Source organism: Pipistrellus hanaki (assembly GCF_964339955.1).
Source record: "Pipistrellus hanaki genome assembly, chromosome: 4".
Taxonomy (NCBI): Eukaryota; Metazoa; Chordata; class Mammalia; order Chiroptera; family Vespertilionidae; genus Pipistrellus; species Pipistrellus hanaki.
The window spans coordinates 28,670,173-28,687,378 of record NC_140506.1 but is presented as its reverse complement, the minus strand read 5'-3'; the positions used below and the strand labels follow the sequence as shown (position 1 = coordinate 28,687,378).

The 17,206-nt window shown below is 33.1% G+C and overlaps 1 protein-coding gene across 4 annotated transcripts in view; it reads right to left on the bottom strand.

The window, feature by feature from the left end:
• The window catches only part of KIF2A (kinesin family member 2A), a 57,142-nt gene that overhangs the window by 4,758 nt on the left and 35,178 nt on the right, over positions 1-17,206 (bottom strand). For 2 of the 4 annotated variants that reach the window (XM_084880627.1, XM_084880630.1), the window contains exons 8-19: positions 17,102-17,156; positions 16,598-16,760; positions 13,128-13,218; positions 12,934-12,997; positions 12,294-12,385; positions 11,834-11,976; positions 11,292-11,496; positions 10,435-10,545; positions 8,317-8,384; positions 4,974-5,087; positions 3,695-3,845; positions 1,584-1,685 (exon numbers count right to left, since the gene is read on the bottom strand). In XM_084880627.1, coding sequence (XP_084736753.1) covers positions 1,584-1,685; positions 3,695-3,845; positions 4,974-5,087; positions 8,317-8,384; positions 10,435-10,545; positions 11,292-11,496; positions 11,834-11,976; positions 12,294-12,385; positions 12,934-12,997; positions 13,128-13,218; positions 16,598-16,760; positions 17,102-17,156 — 1,359 coding nt within the window. The remainder of the gene's footprint in view (positions 1-1,583; positions 1,686-3,694; positions 3,846-4,973; positions 5,088-8,316; positions 8,385-10,434; positions 10,546-11,291; positions 11,497-11,833; positions 11,977-12,293; positions 12,386-12,933; positions 12,998-13,127; positions 13,219-16,597; positions 16,761-17,101; positions 17,157-17,206) is intronic. The other 2 variants (XM_084880629.1, XM_084880628.1) reach the window with 1 other exon arrangement.

Sequence of the window (17,206 nt, the reverse complement as noted above, 5' to 3'; positions counted from 1 at the left end):
GATAGCCAATCTTAGAAGACTCAAATGAACCACTTAATAGTAGCTATTTACCATTCATAAATGTTCAAGGAAACCCCTCATTCTTAGCTGATTTTAGATATGTGAATTTATTAGTTTAATTTTCTTATAATGTCATGAATCATAAAAATTTGTATCATTATCAGATCATTCTAATTAGAATTTTTGGATATAAAAAAGGAATACTTTCTAGATTGTTAGAGCATATATAATTTCAATTCTCCAAACATCAATGCAATTTAATGGCTAATTATAATTAGACTATGTGTCACCAGACAGAACTGGTTAACCTAGAAATAGTTACCTATTAGAAAACTGTATATGTGTCAATTAAAACACACATTCCCCAGTATTTTTTCTTTTCCTTCAGCTATATACTTAATTTTTAAAAAACAAAACCTTATTTTGAGAAATGACAGATCAAAGTATAAATGACAATAAGTGGATTATAAAGATACTGGCTTGAAAGTCAGAACATGAAGTTTTGCCAATAATCAAATAAACTTTTAGAATTCATCATAAAATGGCACAATGGGAAATGGTCTTTATGTGACACCTTGCTCCAATAGGACACGATTTTCTTAGAATTACAAGGGTCCTTTCTTGATTTAATCTAAACACACAGACCTCCAGAGATTATAATAAAGGTTTGACTAAAACTGTAACAGTTTTAATAATGTATATCCTATTCTAAAATTATAAAGTTTTTCTATATTTTTGAGCCCTTCATCCAGTTACTTGAATGGCCTAGAAAGAAGCATTAATAATTGTTTAGAGATTTCTTCAACATTAGAGAAGGAATACAGTTCGATAGGGAGAGGCTAAGCTATTGTTCACTTTTTCTCAGGAGGTATTTATAGCACTGCAGAAAGGCAGGGTGAGGGGTGGGTGGGGGAGGCAAGCTGACTGTACAGCCTTCCATAACGATATGAAATGTCCTCTTCACTTTCCCATCACCTCTTTATAGGTATCACCCAAAAGGCTACTTTCTTGTTTAAAGGGGTGGGGGAGGCAAAGAATGATCATACAGTAAAAGTGTTTATAACAGGATGAACACACAGTGAGATGAATACTGTACCTAAGGCCTTACTGCCACTCCCCTCACTCATCTGCCACTGACAGCTCAGTCAGAACAGTTACTGTTCCGTCCCTCCCTAAAGCCTTCCTTTCCATGTAGACTGATACCTCCTCAACTGCTCTGATCTTCTTTAGAAGAATTTTTTCCTCAACTGCTGTCCTGACATGAAGACCCTCCAATATACTCACCTAACATGAAAAAAGGGGGTACTGGAGGGCAAAAGTTCAATCCTTCTGTAAAAATGGACAACTGACAAATGCAAATAAAATGGGACAATGGTAGTAAATAAACTAGATCTTTAAAGAAAGGTTATTTGTAGCTACCGCTCAAATTTTGTATTCAAAATTTGAGCTATCATGTCTTACAAATAAATATCTGCATACACACAAACAAGTATTGTTTTTTTAGATTTGTGTGAGAGTTAAAAATTGTTTTTTGTTAATTTCTCTAAAGAAACATTTTGATGAAAGATCCTGCCTTACTTTACCTGGAACACTGCCCTGTGATCTTCTACAACTTGTTCTTCCATTTCTACCATTTGTGAGACAGCTTCGTGGAAAGTAAACAATTGTGGAGAAACCTCTTCTTCCTTAAAATAAAAAGTTTTAAAATTATGACAGAAAGACTTTATATTTTTAAATATAAAGAGCAGTTTTTCTATGTCATTTACAAAAATGTATTCAGAAACAGAGGAAGACTCCTAAAATATACCATAAAAGGCAAAGCCACAGTTTCTTTTTTTTTAATTTTAATATATTTTTATTTATTTCAGAGAAGATGGAAGAGGAATAGATAGAAACGTCAATGCCTCCTACACACCCCCTACTGGAGATTGAGCCCGAAATCCAGGCATGTGCCCTTGACCAGAATCAAACCATTACCCTTTAGTCCGCAGGCCAACACCATCCACTGAGAAAAACTGGCTAGAGCCAAAATTTCTTTTTATGGGTCAAAAATATTTAATGTAACATTCAAAAGGACATCCTAAACTTAAGTGTATCAGTAAAGGATAATTTTCACTGAGTCCAGGCACTGTATTGCAAAATTGCCCCCTGCCTCCCCCACCAAATAAAGCAATCACTTTTGGAATAATGCAACTTTCAAAAATATTTTTATTGCAGAATAAATATACTGAAATATTTCCTCAGTATTATTTAATTATCACTAGTAATTAAAGTCATATATATGTCTTTAAATTTCTTTTCACCAAAAGAGATATATATATATATATAATGTTTTTCATGCCTGTGACTATCAAGTTGGTGTTCTGAAGGTCTCAATTCTTCTTCTTTTTTAAAAAATATTTCTTTATTGATTTCAGAGAGGAAGGGAGAGGGAGAGAGAGAGAAACATCAATGATGAGAGAGAATCATTGATTGGCTGCCTCCTGTATGCACCACACTGAGGATTGAGCCTGCAACCCAGGCATGTGCCCTTTGCTGGAATCAAACCTGGGACCCTTCAGTCTACAGGCCAGTGCTCTATCCACTGAACCAAACTGGCTAGGGCTGAAGGTCTCAATTCTTTAAAAAAAAGTCAACCCTGTCAAAATGCTATCATTTGTTGAATCTGATTGCTTTCTATGTTTGAAATGTTTAGTAACATTTCGTAATTTAAAAATTTGATTTCCCAGTTATTCAAAAAATATTAAAAAATATGTGCCCACTGTATCAAGACAAAAGTGTAAAGAAGTAAAAAGCACAAATAATATATATTTTCACATAGTTACTTTAATATACTGAGGGATTCCTTACTGTTTGTGAGATATAAAAAATATATAATTGATTAACTTCATTTTTAAAATGTATAATCCATATCTTTTTTTTAAACTATATTTTTAAAATTTATTTTTATTGATAGGGAGGAGAGACAGAAACATCAATGATGAGAATCATTGACCCCTGCCTCCTGCATGGCCCCCACCAGGAACCAAGCCCAAAACCTGGACATGTACCCTAACTGGAAATCAAACTATGTCCTGGTTCATAGGTCTACGGTCAACCACTAACCAACTGGCTGGGTGACAGGTTTGATTTTTGCTTATGATCCTTTTAATACATATGCATGTAACCATAGTTAATTTTGTTTTTAAGCTTTATATATATTATAGGGTAAGTATAATTATTAAACTTATTTTTCCCTGTTACTTTAAAAACTCCCAAATTTTAGTAACTGTATAAAATCTGAGAAAAAGAACTTGTGAGCTATCCCATTTTTGTCACTTCTGTTGTGGTAAGAAAGTAGTCAGATAGCCCATAAATGAATGAGGATAGCCATGTTTCAATAAAATTTTATTTGTAAAAACAGATGGCTGGCTCATAGCCTGTACCGGCACACCGTTAAGATATTGCAAGTTCAATTCCAGACCATTTCAATAAAACAAACATTTCAATAAAGGGAGTCCTAATCTTTTTGCTAGTGAGGGTCTTATCTTTAATTTATAAAAAACATACCATCTGAGAAATGCAATAAAGTGGAGCACAATAAATTAAGTATGTCTATAGTTTGCTGATCCCTAATTTAGACTTCAGTTATCAAGTTCTGCTACTGATGACATGAACTCAGATTAGATAATTACAACTATATTAAGTCACTCACATTTTGTTCACAAAGAAGTTTTAGATCATCCCTCTGAGGGGAACTCCCCACACCCCACTGTGCCTCTAAGTCATCAATCTGATTTGGTGGGTGGTGCATTATTGGACGAATATCACCAGCAGCAGTTGGATCCACAGTCAGTTCTTTCACCCTGTAAACATATAAGATGTATCTAAAATTAATAAAGAATTATCTAGAAGAACAAAATACCAACTTATTCAATATAAATACAATTCAATTTAACATATTAAAATTGATGATGTCAGCTTTGCAGACCAATTTTACCTGAAGTCTGTGAAAACCCTAAAGGGATGTTTAGCTGTTTAACTTTACAAATTTATTTAGGTAACTTTATAATTACTTTTAATGTAATTATTGTACATAATAAGTGAGAATCAGCAAAGTATGTAGAATCAGTATTTCAAAGTAAGAGACTGCTATTCAAATTATATTATATGAACAGAAAAATGCTAACAATGGCACTTAGATCAGTAAGTAAATCTTTGCTAAAATCAGAGAATTTAATACATGTTACAGATTTTTGGTGGCTCTAATGCCCAATTTAAATAGCTACCTTGGAAATAATCTTATTCTACTCTATTATATAAAATGTAAAATAATTCCATCATTTAAAAAATGTTTACCCATTATACTTAAATTTACACACTTGCATATACTTTCTAAGTAGAGGACCCTTGCTATTTCTTTGCATATAAGGAAATTTACAATAGCATACAGAATAAAGGTAAACTTTTCATTTTAAACAAGACAGTTCTCTTTTTTAAATATATTTTATTGATTTTTTTATTACAGAGAGGAAGGGAGAGAGATATAGAGCTAGAAACGTCGATGAGAGAGAAACATCGACCAGCTGCCTCCTGCACACCCCCTACCGGGGATGTGCCCGTAACCAATGTATATGCCCTTGACCAGAATCGAACCTGGGACCTTTTAGTCCACAGACCGACGCTCTACCACTGAGCCAAACCGGCTTCGGCAAGACAGTTCATTTTTAATGGTAAATATGCAAAGATGACATCATCCTTAAAAATATGAGGCAAAATAAGAAGCCTGAATTCTAAATCAACATTTTAAAGCAAATAAATTAATAAAGTACACAGAAATAAATATCATGCAGTACAACCACCACCTGCCAAACAAAATGAAAATGAAAAATAAAATGGCTCAGGACAAAAGAAATGTAAATGAAATATTTATACACAGCACAATTCAAAATAAACTATTACAATAAACATCTTATATATAGAATGAACTAGACCTGGTAATTGAAGGAGAAAAGTCGTCATACTCATAAGAAGGAGAGAGATCAGGGCGACTGCCACTACCCTGTGAGAAGGGAATGTCTGATGGACTAATTCCAAACTCCTTTACTCTGCGGCACCAAGAGAGCAACAGATTAAAATAAAATGCTCTTGTAAAAACAGCAATGCATATTTCAAACTTTCACTTAGTATTCAGTTCAATTTGTTTAGCAAAAGATATCAACATTGTTATGACTTAATGTATTAGAATATTTAAAAAATAATCCATTTTAAGATTAAAAAACTCCTATGTCCTAAGGTTTCCTATTACTACATAGTCTTCCCTTTCCTGTGTATTTCCCTCTTTTCTCATTACCCTTTCTAGAAGTTTAACTAAACCTTCAATAAATCTGAAATGTCCCTTATTTAACTACATGGCCACTCAATCTACTTTCCTTGTATAATCAATACCATGAATATTTTAATAGCATTAATGAGGCTTCAACATTCTTGCAGTCTTTTCAAACTAAACACAAGACAATTAAGTCCTAATGATATCCATTGTTTTTAACAAATTAACTAATTTCTCCTATGCCTATTGAATGGTATCAACTATAAAGCATCTTTGGTACAAATTGAGAAAATAGTCACTCAAATAATTTTGTGTTTGGTGACTCAGATGGAGCACACTGGTTGAGAAAAGCCTTTAGTAATAGAATTTAAATTGCTTTGCTAATGTCTCGGTTATATTTAACAAAACTGAGGTTTTTCTGACACAACTTTTGTGATTCCTTATGTTCTTTTTCAGTCAATCCCATTTCATAGTAGGAGGTAATATTTATTAAATCCTTCCTATAAACCAGACATTTTTAGTCATTTATAGGCATTATATTATTTAATATTTAAGATAATCTTGTGATATTATCACCATTTTACTGATGAGAAATGGCTCAGAGCAATAAAGTATCTTATACCCAACGTCATTCAATGAGAATAGGCATAACTGAGATTCAAACTTAGCTTTTACTATAAATCTTATATACTAACCATCTTCTTTTTCTCTCATTATTTCTCTTAGGTTGAACTAAATGAAATTACTGTTTTTATAGGTCAAAATAGTAATACACATCAAACTAATAATATAATGTATATCAAACTAATAAATTTCTACCTACAATCATTCTTTGCTCTATTGGTAATGTATATACAAAGATTCAATACTGGATTCATCTGCCTTTTATGCTTTATAGTCACTTTGGAAAGCTTATTTACTACACCTGCTGACAAATCTAGATTTCTAATATTACTTGACTCTTTTTACTCCCAACTTCATTTCTTATTCTGTTAATCTCCTAATTTAGAAACCCTAAACACACTTTTCCTCTTGCTCAACCTAAACTCTATTACATGCAGCACTTATTTATATCTCTTCAATGAGCACTATCAAGGGATATTAAAAAAAATCTTTAATCCCAGAGATTTGGAAATAAGAGGCAGAATTATTTGTCTCAGCTGGTTAGTCATGTTGCAAATGAATTAATTACAAGATAATAAATTAGAACATTTTACTTGAACCCAAACACACTAGCAACGGCCAGACAGGGCATTTTCACATTAGGGGAATTCTTTTACAGCCAGAAGTCTGGACATATGGAGGGTTTTTATTTGTTTTAATTTTAAGACATGGTAATATTCTACTAGACTAAGTCATTCCTCATCTCTCTCATACACAACTTTGAAATAAGAGGCATTTTAAATTAATGATTGAAACCCCACAATACAAAAAATATTTTTATAAGGATCAAATAGAAGACTTATAAAATTTACATCTAGAAACTCATAATTCAAAGTTTACAAAGGAAATAAATTTAGAAATAAAGTTATATATTTAAGAAGCTGTTCTATCTTAACACATTTGTGGACGGATCACAAGAATTCTTGCTTCATATTACACAGTGTTTTACAAAGTATCATACTTAATAAAAAGATATTAGCTTGCAAGAACATATAAGAAATAACTTCAAAATGAAATGGGTATTTAATTTTAAAGCATGCCTTTAACATTTATATAAAATGTGTTTTTTTGGTACTAGCTCAATAGAAACTTATCTGGCCACTGGGTAAAGCTAACAATAAAACTACTGGTCCGCAATGTGTTAATATCATTTTACAAAAGATCAAAAGGTTTATACTTCCTAAAGTTTTTACTATGATTTAAAAACATCTCTTCTGCTGAAGCAAAAGCAAGATACAAAAGAACAAAGGGCACGATATCATTTATGTAAAGTTCAAACACAGCTACCTCATGTTGTTCATGGATAAATTCATAGGAAGTAAAACTATTTTTAAAAAAGAAAGAAAAAAAGAAAATGTTCCATAGGAGCCAGAGCAATCAACTGCTGCCTTGGGGTAGACGTTGATGAATTTGGGCGTTATTTAGGATTTGTGATCAGTAAGGGACACATGGGGAACTTTGGGAGGAGGAGGAAATATTTTCTTTCCCAGTCTAATGACAGGAATTTCATTTTATAAGTACTCACTAAATTATTCTCTCATGTTTTGGGCACTTTCTTGTATGCATACGTATTTCACATTTTAATAAAAGATTAAAAATAAAATTTGTATTTACCAAAACTAAAAGAATCTTAACACTAGAAATGTAATACAGAGGAATTTTATCTCTAGGTTAAAATCACAAATGCAGTATGTGATAATAAAAACTATATTCATTCAGAACAAGTGCAATGGAAATAATCTATGGAATAAATATGTGTCCATCATAATCCAAAATTCCAAGGGCATTTCATGACTGTAAGAAATAATAATTTAGTAGTCTATAATGCTTTTTTGTTCTTTCATCTGTAAGTATCGTTACCTAAAGTTTGTAACACTACTGACATTAATAAAATGTAACCCATAAAAGACACCAGAAAGAACTGTGATATCACTACTTTAAACTCTATATTCCCCATGTACATATAACATTTAATATTATCAGAAATAATTTTCAGCATATAGCAAAACAATTTATGAAATACATATTGGCCCCCTGATAGAGTTTTAACACATTAGAAATTATTTGCATGATTCAAATGTAGAAAAATATTATGAAATCTAACTTGGATAAATGAAAAAACATGATTGGATAGAAAGACTAATTCTACTAAAAATATAAATCTCTCCCCAAATTACATAGCATATTTCCAATTATTTTGATAACTTGACAAGTATTCTAAGTATCATGCAAAATTTTTTTTAAATTGGAAAAAATGTAATAAGCTTTACACTATCAGATATTAAGTCAAATCATATGCTGCTCTATTTCCCTCAAATTTCAAAATGGATAACCATTTCTCATACCTATTTGCATATCTTAATGTATTAAGAGTATTTTCACAGGATGCCATTCCTGGAGAGATTGTGGCAATCTATGGGGGAAAAATGCAAAGGTAAATAAGATGTTATAAATGATGAAGACAGTGATACTAATATACAGGATGGGGCAAATGTAGGTTTATAGTTGTAAGTATATGAAGCAGTTTATTCTTTTTTTTTTTCTTTAATATACTTTATTGATTTTCTACAGAGAGAAAGAGAGAGGAATAGTTAGCCAGAAACATTGATAAGAGAGAATCATCGATCAGCCGCCTCCTGCACACCCCCCACCAGGGATGTGCCCCCAACCATGGTACATGCCTTTGACCGGAATTGAACCCGGGACCCTCCAGTCCACAGGCCGACGCTCTATCCATTGAGCCAAACCAATTTCGGCAGAAATAGTTTATTCTTATACTATTATTTATTACTAGAGGCCCAGTGCATGAAATTCATGCACTAGGATTGGTAGTGGTGGTGGTGGTGTGTCGGTCCCTCAGCCTGACCTATGCCCTCTAGCAGGAGGCCCATGGGGCCTAAGCTGGCAGTCAGACATCCTTAGCACTGTCGAGAAGGTGGGAGAGGCTCCTGCCACTGCCACTGCACTTGCCAGCCGTGAGCCTGGCTTCTGGCTGAGCAGTGCTCCCCCTGTGGGAACACAGTGACCACCAGGAGGCAGTTCCTGCATTGAGCGTCTGACCCCTGGTGGTCAGTGTACATCATAGTGATCGGTCAATTTGCATATTAGCTTTTTATTATATAGGATTGCATTATTTTTCACACTAACTGTAAATTTACATTTGCCTCACCCTTTATGTATGTATTAATAATGTGTGAACTCCAAGATTACTTCCTATCTTATGCCCATAATCAGATAATTATAAACTCTTTTTAAAAATATAAACAGGTCTCTGAATGCACCAGAAGTGATCAAAATCAGGTATAAAATGGAGGTCAACACCTAGAAAAAGGGAATAACATTGAATGATTTCCCCACTACTCCTCTTTAATAACATTACTACCTAAGAATCAGCCCTGCTGTTGTCACACAGGACAAGTAAAACTTCATTAGAAACTTAAGAGTTTCACTAATTAACTTAAGTTTAACTAAATTAAGAATTAAGAAACTAAAAAACAAAAGTTAAGAGGTGGAGATCATAGCTGCTGCAAAGTGAAACTTGTCCCAGAAGAGACAACTACAGGAGAAACTCCAATTATGCATATACACTGTCCAATCACTTTGGAAAGCTTATTTATAACCAAATTTTGTTAAGATATCTGGCTGACTCCTAAACTAGGTATGTACAATGCTGACTCCAACCACACAGTTGAGTCTAAAAGAGGTAGAGATTTTAATTTCAGTTGCTGCCCACAGCAGGGGAGATAAGAGTTTAGAGTAAGTTCAGCTAAGTTAATTTCCTGCTACACAACAACAAAAATCAATTTTTAGAAGAGTATAACAGAATCCAGAGTGTCTATAAGATATTTATCCATAATAAAAATTACATAATCTAAAATTACTAGAATATGAATAAAAAATATAAATCATACTCAAAGAAAATAGAATTCAATGGAGACTAACTTCAAGAAGACTCAGATATCAGAATTGTAGAATGAATTATAACTGCACTATAATCCTCTCTATCGGCCTGTCATAGACCACATCTTAAATATCCTATTTCTCTAACAACAGAAGGGTTTAAATGATTGTCATTAATGTATATTATAGTTTTCCCACAGATATTATATAATTGTTCATTTGATATTAAAATAAAAGAAATAGCCCTGGCCAATGTGACTAGTTGGTTAGAGAATCGGCCTGTGGGTTTGATTCCTGGTCAAGGGCATAGGTACCCAAGATGCAGATTAAATCCCCAGTCAGGGCATGTGAGGCAAACAACCAATGATATGTCTCGCTCACATCCATATTTCTCTTTCTTTTCCTTCCTGCCTCCCACCTACCCCCTCTTCCCTCTATTCTACTCTCTCTAAAAGTCAATGGAAAAAATACCCTCAAGCAAGGAATAACAAAAATAAAACAGAACAAAAAAAAAACAAATGAATGAACAAAAAGAAATAATCAAAATAAACCTATAAACTTACCATGCAGGTACGAGAGTTTTCACCTATGAATGAATCTCTTAACACCTGAGTGAGTTTACTTGCTCGGAAAGGAGTATGAGGTTTATTTCTACCTAAGGCTCTGATGCACTCCTGAAAATTAAGAAAGCAAGCTTTAGAGATTAGGTTTCTTATAAAGAGGATTTATCTTAACACATTTAATAGTTCTCTTACTATAATTCTAATATTTAACACCTAATTAGCTTTAAAAATGCTACTAACAGGTTTACATCATAGTAAAGATGTTGCCATAAATCCTAATCCAAGAAAATGAAATTAAAAAAACACACCAATGGACTGTTATTTCAAAAAGTTCTTCTGGAGACTATGACTAGTGTTTAAGAAGTGACAAGAAGTAACATTAACTATAAAAAGAATCTTTTAAACTGATACAAGAGAAAAAACACAGAATGCTTTCTTGTAGTTTTGCTGATCTTTGCTTTTCAAGTCAAAAAAGAGCTATAACACTGGCCTAACTTTTGAAAGCAATTCCACATTTTCCTGAGAAACGATTTCTTCATTCAGTTTTGTGGGTCCTTGCCCAATTTCACAAAAATATGACTGATTAGGGCCCTTTGGAATCTCTTCCAAGAAGCCTTGGAATTGGTCAGCCAACAACAGATTTTTACCCATTCTAATAATAATTAATGGTTATTGTATTATATTGTATCCAGAAATAAAGAAAATTTCTGAGTACAATATAAATATGTATCTGCAAATATAATAAACAAAATTTTTATGACCTCTCCTACTTATTACTAGACAAAACAAGTACTATTGTTTTGTAGCTGAATAAATATAATTAAAAGACTTTTTACAATTAAATACATTTTATTTACCTTGAGTGCTAAAAGGCTTTTATTAATTTCAGCACCTTCAAGCCTAGTTTGCCTATCTGCACTGGAAGTATCAGCTCCTCTTTCATTTCCAGCCAAATCGATGAGAGAAAATTTGCCATGCAGTTTTCCTTTCCTTCTAAGTATAATCTGAAACACTGCATGGCTCCGAGATGAATGTGCATTTGCAGATGTTTGCCCAGATGTTCTACAATGTGATGGAAGACATTTGATACAAAAATAGTTTAATTTATGTTCAAACCGCAGTGTTTTCATTAAAAAAACAAAAACAAAAAAAAACCAACTATCCAGTTTTCAACATTTATTACAAAGGAGATATTGAGAGATAACATTTAAATAATTTAATCTGGCACACTTCTAGTATGTTATCTATAGAATAAACATCACTCAGTTACATGTAACAACAAAAGTTTTTATGAATAATGATTTTTACTTCTAAGATGCATTGAATAATATCCTTGTTTTATTTTTGTTATAACCAAATTACATAAAACTTTCCCTTTCTTAATTAAAATAAGATTTACCTGCAACTGTTACCTATGTCAATGAGTTTCAGTACATCTTCAACACATTTGACCTCCCGTTCCTGTAATCCTACCACTTGAACCTGCTGTTTTCCATCTTCTAGCACTCTTAATTTTGTTTTCCTGTTTAGCAAGTCGAACACCTAAAAAAAAAAATTTCAAATGGAAAACTAAAGAAAAAAGAATCATTTCTATAAAAATTAGTCATTCAAAGTCTGAGAACCATTTCAGTAATTAAAATGCTCAATATTTGAGTTAAAAAGTTTCAAAGGAAATTAAAAGAAATCTCAACAAAATTCTAACATAATATTCCAATCCAAATACATATAAAAGTGATGTGGTGGCAATGGTTGCCCAAAATGTAAAATGTACATGCCATTGAATTTGTATACTTAAAAATTGTTAAAATAATAAATTTTATGTTATGCATAATTTAATAAAAATGTAAGTTTCCACTTACCTTTCCACTATAAATTTCAAAAAAGGTTGCATAAACTTGAAGTTCTAACTTCTTATAGTTTGGCTTCTTTAGCATTAAAAAGACATCTCGGGCTATTAAAAATTTCATATAGAGAAAATTTGTTAATATGCAACAAATATTTTTTAAAAGCATTTCAAATTTTCTATTTTTTAGAGATAACAGTTCATCTTTACTTACAATAACATCAATAATGAAAATATAGACTAAACATCAATGTTACAAAAGATAGTTGTAATTGTTTTATTTTTAGACTTAAGGCTTAGATGCCACTCTCTTTCATTATTTAATAAAAGGACGCTATCTATCCTTATAAGGTTATTCTCATAACCATACCAAATGGAATCTTTTCACAAATCATTATTCAACAACAAACAGTAAGCTCCAACAATGTGACAGATTACAATGACATAAATATAATCAAGATTTCTGCACAGTTCTTTCAAGTAGTCTGATAAGCTAAAATTGACATAATACACAGCAAATATAGTATTATAGTTACCCTTTAATTCTTGGATAATATGTCCAAGTCTTATTTCAAGCCATCTGAATACATTAAAGAAGAATATTACAAATGATATGTAAAAACAAACAAACAAAAAAACCCATAAAACATAGTTACCTGCTAATGCATAAATTCCTTTAGAACAATCTTGGTTTTTTCCTGAAAAGTCACCTCCCATAGTCTATATGTTAAAAAGAGAGTAAAGAATAACAGACATTATTCAGGAATAAATCTTAAGAATTTAGGTCTAAGAATTAAGCTATAAGAAAAATAAGTTAGCTTCATACCAGGATGTAACTATAATAACTTACATGAGTTTTTCCACTTCCAGTCTGCCCATAAGCAAAGCATGTTGCCATTCCCCTTTCGAATATAGTTTCCACTAGTGGTCTAGCTGTAAACCTTAAAAATAATATGCGCCAGTCAGAATGTGCATTCAGTATTTAAATTAAGCAAAGAAGAAATAAAGGTAATATAGTATTAATAAACAAAATGTATACCAAGATTTTTAACCAATCAATGAGCTCAACTGTAAGGCCACAATTGAGTCTAATTGATTTATTTAAAATTTCAAATAACTATATCCTAGAATTGCTTAAAACTCTTTAAATAATTTCAAGCAATAATCCTATATAATAAAAGCATAATATACAAATCGACTGAACAGCAGAATGGCTGGTTGGTGGGGGGTGGGGCCGGTGAGCAGGGGGAGGGGTTAGCAATCGGGGGTCAGCGGGCTACCAGCGGAGGTGGAGGGGAGATGGAGTTGGGGGGCAGGGCTGGCTGCTTGTTGGCTGGTACCATCCCCTGATTGGCCCAGCTGGTCGCCTCCCACAGAGGGAGGCCAGACTGCGCCAGTCAGACATCCCCAGAGGGCTCCTGGACAGCGAGAGGGCGCAGGCCATGCTGAGGGAACCCACCCGCCAGTGCACCAGGCCTTTAGTTCCATAATAAATTATGATCCGATAACAATGAACAATAAAAACCTAACCGTAACTGAGCTATATAGAAGACCATAGGAAAGTCTTAAAAAAAATAACAAAAGATGGTGATATTAGCCAGACAAATAAAACATACAGGGTTGTTTTATTTTCCGTTATATACAAGGTGGGGCAAAAGTAGGTTCACACAAAAAAGTTGTGAATACACGAAAGAGTTTATTCTTATACTAGAGGCCTGGTGCACGGATTCATGCATTGGAGGGGACTCTCGGCCTGGCTGAAATGGCAGTCCTACATCCCCTAAGGGATGTAGTACACAAAGTGGCAGGCAGCAGGGGAGGAGCCTGAGCCCGGGCTGGGCGCTGCTCTTGCTCATCCTGGCCCTGCTGTACCTGCCGCTGCCACCCACACAGCAGGCTCGCTGCCGCTCCACTGCGATCTCCACACGCCTGTCCTAGGGTGATACTGGTACACCCATGACTGTGACCCAGCTGCGGGTTCATGCCGTCAGTCCCAATGCAGGTCCCCGTCCAGATTGGGGGGGCAGGAGGAGAAGGGGAGTATGGAGGGGGAGTATACACAGGAGAGGCTCACACTACCACAGCTGTGCTCACCGGCTGTGAGCCCAGTATCTGGCGCCCGTTGGTCAGCTGAGCAGTGCTCCTGTTGTGGGAGCACACTGACCATAAGGGATCGTCTGCCCCCTGGTGGTCAGTACACATTATAGCAACCGGTCAAACAGTCGCTTAAGCTGTTATATAGAGAGATTATCTTAAACTATCTAAATAAGAAAAAAAATATTAAGATTTCATTGAATGTGGACAGGTAAAAATAATTTATGCTTATAAGACATTGAGTTCTGAATTGATAGTCTTGATTCAAGAAAAGGATACTACTCTGGCTTGCATGGCTCAGTATTGAGAGTATCAACCTATGAACCAGGAGATTATGGTTCAATTCCCTGTCAGAACATATGCCCTGGTTGCAGGCTTGATCCCCATTGTGGGGCATGCAGGAAGCAGCCAATCAATGATTTTCTCTCATCATTGATGTTTCCATCTCTCTCTCCCTCTCCCTTCCCCCTTCTAAAATCAATAAAAATATATTAAAATTTAAAAAGGGATTCCAAAATATTATGATTTGGAATATTTTTCAAACCTATGAGTATAATTACCACCAGAGGTAAAATTAAAAGATAAAGAAATATTTTATTGAGCAGAGCAACATAAAAGGTCTAAGAGCACTAAAAGGTATAATAGAAAACAAATATACTTTCTATATAGACTTCAAAATAATAGATATGAAACACTATATACAACTGTGCTGATGTTTTTAATTAATTTTTTAAACTATTTTTTATTGTTGATAGTATTTCAGATGTATCCCTCCAATTCCTTCCCTCCTTAGTCCCACTGATATATATTTTTTAAAGGCACAACTGGAGAACATACAAAAGAAACTGGGAAATTTCTAGAAATAGAGTCTGATTAGATAAGAAAAGGTCTAACTCCTTAATCTATAAAAGTTAAGGTAAAGAGAAAGAAAGTAGAGTCAATATTGGTAAAGTTAAGAAGCATAAATATAGGTGAAAACACAATGTTTACTAACTTGGCATATACAAAAACATATCTTTACTTATAATGATTTATTAAAAATGACTATAAAAGGCAAACAGACATATTTTATAGTCAGGAATGAAAGTAAAGAAGAGAAAAAGTGGGAAGAAGCAAACTATATTCTCAGAAAAGGTAAAAAATATAGTTTATAATTAATTCCCTTAAAAAACTGTCTAGTATTCACTTGTCCTTTAATTTTGTCCTCTTTCTTTACAACTGAACTTCTAGTTTACCAGCGTAAGATCAATGAAGTTGGTTTCAACACTGTATCGTTTAACATTTTCAATTCTTAAGACACTTAATAATTCTTCTTTAAAAATATATTAATTCATTGATTTTAGAGAGAGCGAAGAAAGGGGAGAAGGAGGGAGGGAGAGAAAGAGAGAGAACCATCAATTGATTTCCCACTTAATTTATGCAATCATTGGTTGCTTCCTATATGTGCCTTGACAGGGGATCAAACCTGCAACCTTATGTATTTGGATGATGCTCTAACCAATTGAGCTACCTCTCCAGAACAACTCTTAGTAACTCTTTAATTTTCTGTTTGTAATCATATTTATCAAGTAAAAGAGCACTGAAATATAGCTTAGAATAAATTGTCAGTTTGAAATAACAAAGCTGCTAAACTGACCTGTTATAATAATTAGAAGTGAATGTTTACAAAGCCTATATGAAAATCCAAATTTGGCATAACAATTTGAGATATCAGTGCATTACATATATAAATTTGAGCTCTTTCTAAGTTGAATATGTTAACATACAAGAATTTCATGTATTAAAACTATCCCAAAGCTTAAAGACAATAGAAATTAGACAAATGCAAGTAGATTTACAGCACTTTCCCCCCCCTGAAGTTGTGGTACAGCTAAATATTTCAAATTTCTTTATAGTATAGAAATTAAAAAGAACATTCCTCTTCTAATTACTTCCCATTCTCAGAGGTACAAAAATTTCAACATTTTTTATAAATTTCCTATCCATATACATGTTATGTGATGTGTATATAAGTTAATCAATAATGGAAACTATGATTTGGGAGAGCACTAAAGAGAACAAGTGTTAATAGTTATTACAATGTTTATTACATATTCTTCTTTGTTTAAACTCAGAATACAAAAGCATGTAACATCCTGGAGAGATATGCCAAGATGAATATGTTTCAGGGTAAAAATAAACACATGATGTGAGAACAAAATTTTAATTTAAAACAAATTTACCTACCTGTAAACCATTTCATTAGGAGCTGAGTCATCAAAGGCATAATCAAAACGAAATGTTTGGTTTTCTAGGTACCGTGTTAAATCTACCTTTTGTTTTGGTTCATGTACCATCACAACATCTTTACTAGGGATTGTGATTACATCAAGATCTTTCATTTGAGTTTCTAAAAGAACAAATGAAAATCAATGCACAGAAACTTTTACAGATTTTGAATTAATGTACAAAAGAGTAAGGAGTTCTTCAAATATAAATATCCCATAAATATCCCATTCAATAAGACAGAATATTTCAATAACAAAATAAAAAAATTAAGATTTCTGTGAAGAACCAGAAATGGCAACATTTCATACAACAGTAACAAATCAATACATAAACCATAGAAATCTGCAGAAAGGTTATGTACAAATGAAATAATTTACAATGAACTGTCCCCAACCAATTTGATTTTCTGCTCTTACAAATAGGATAAAATCAACCTTTATTACAACTCAATAAACATCATACCTTTTTTATTGAGTGGTCGTTTCCTTACACAGACACATATCCTATGTTCATCAATCTAGAAAAAAAAAATATTTCAGTGATTATCAATGGTATGTAAAAGAATGA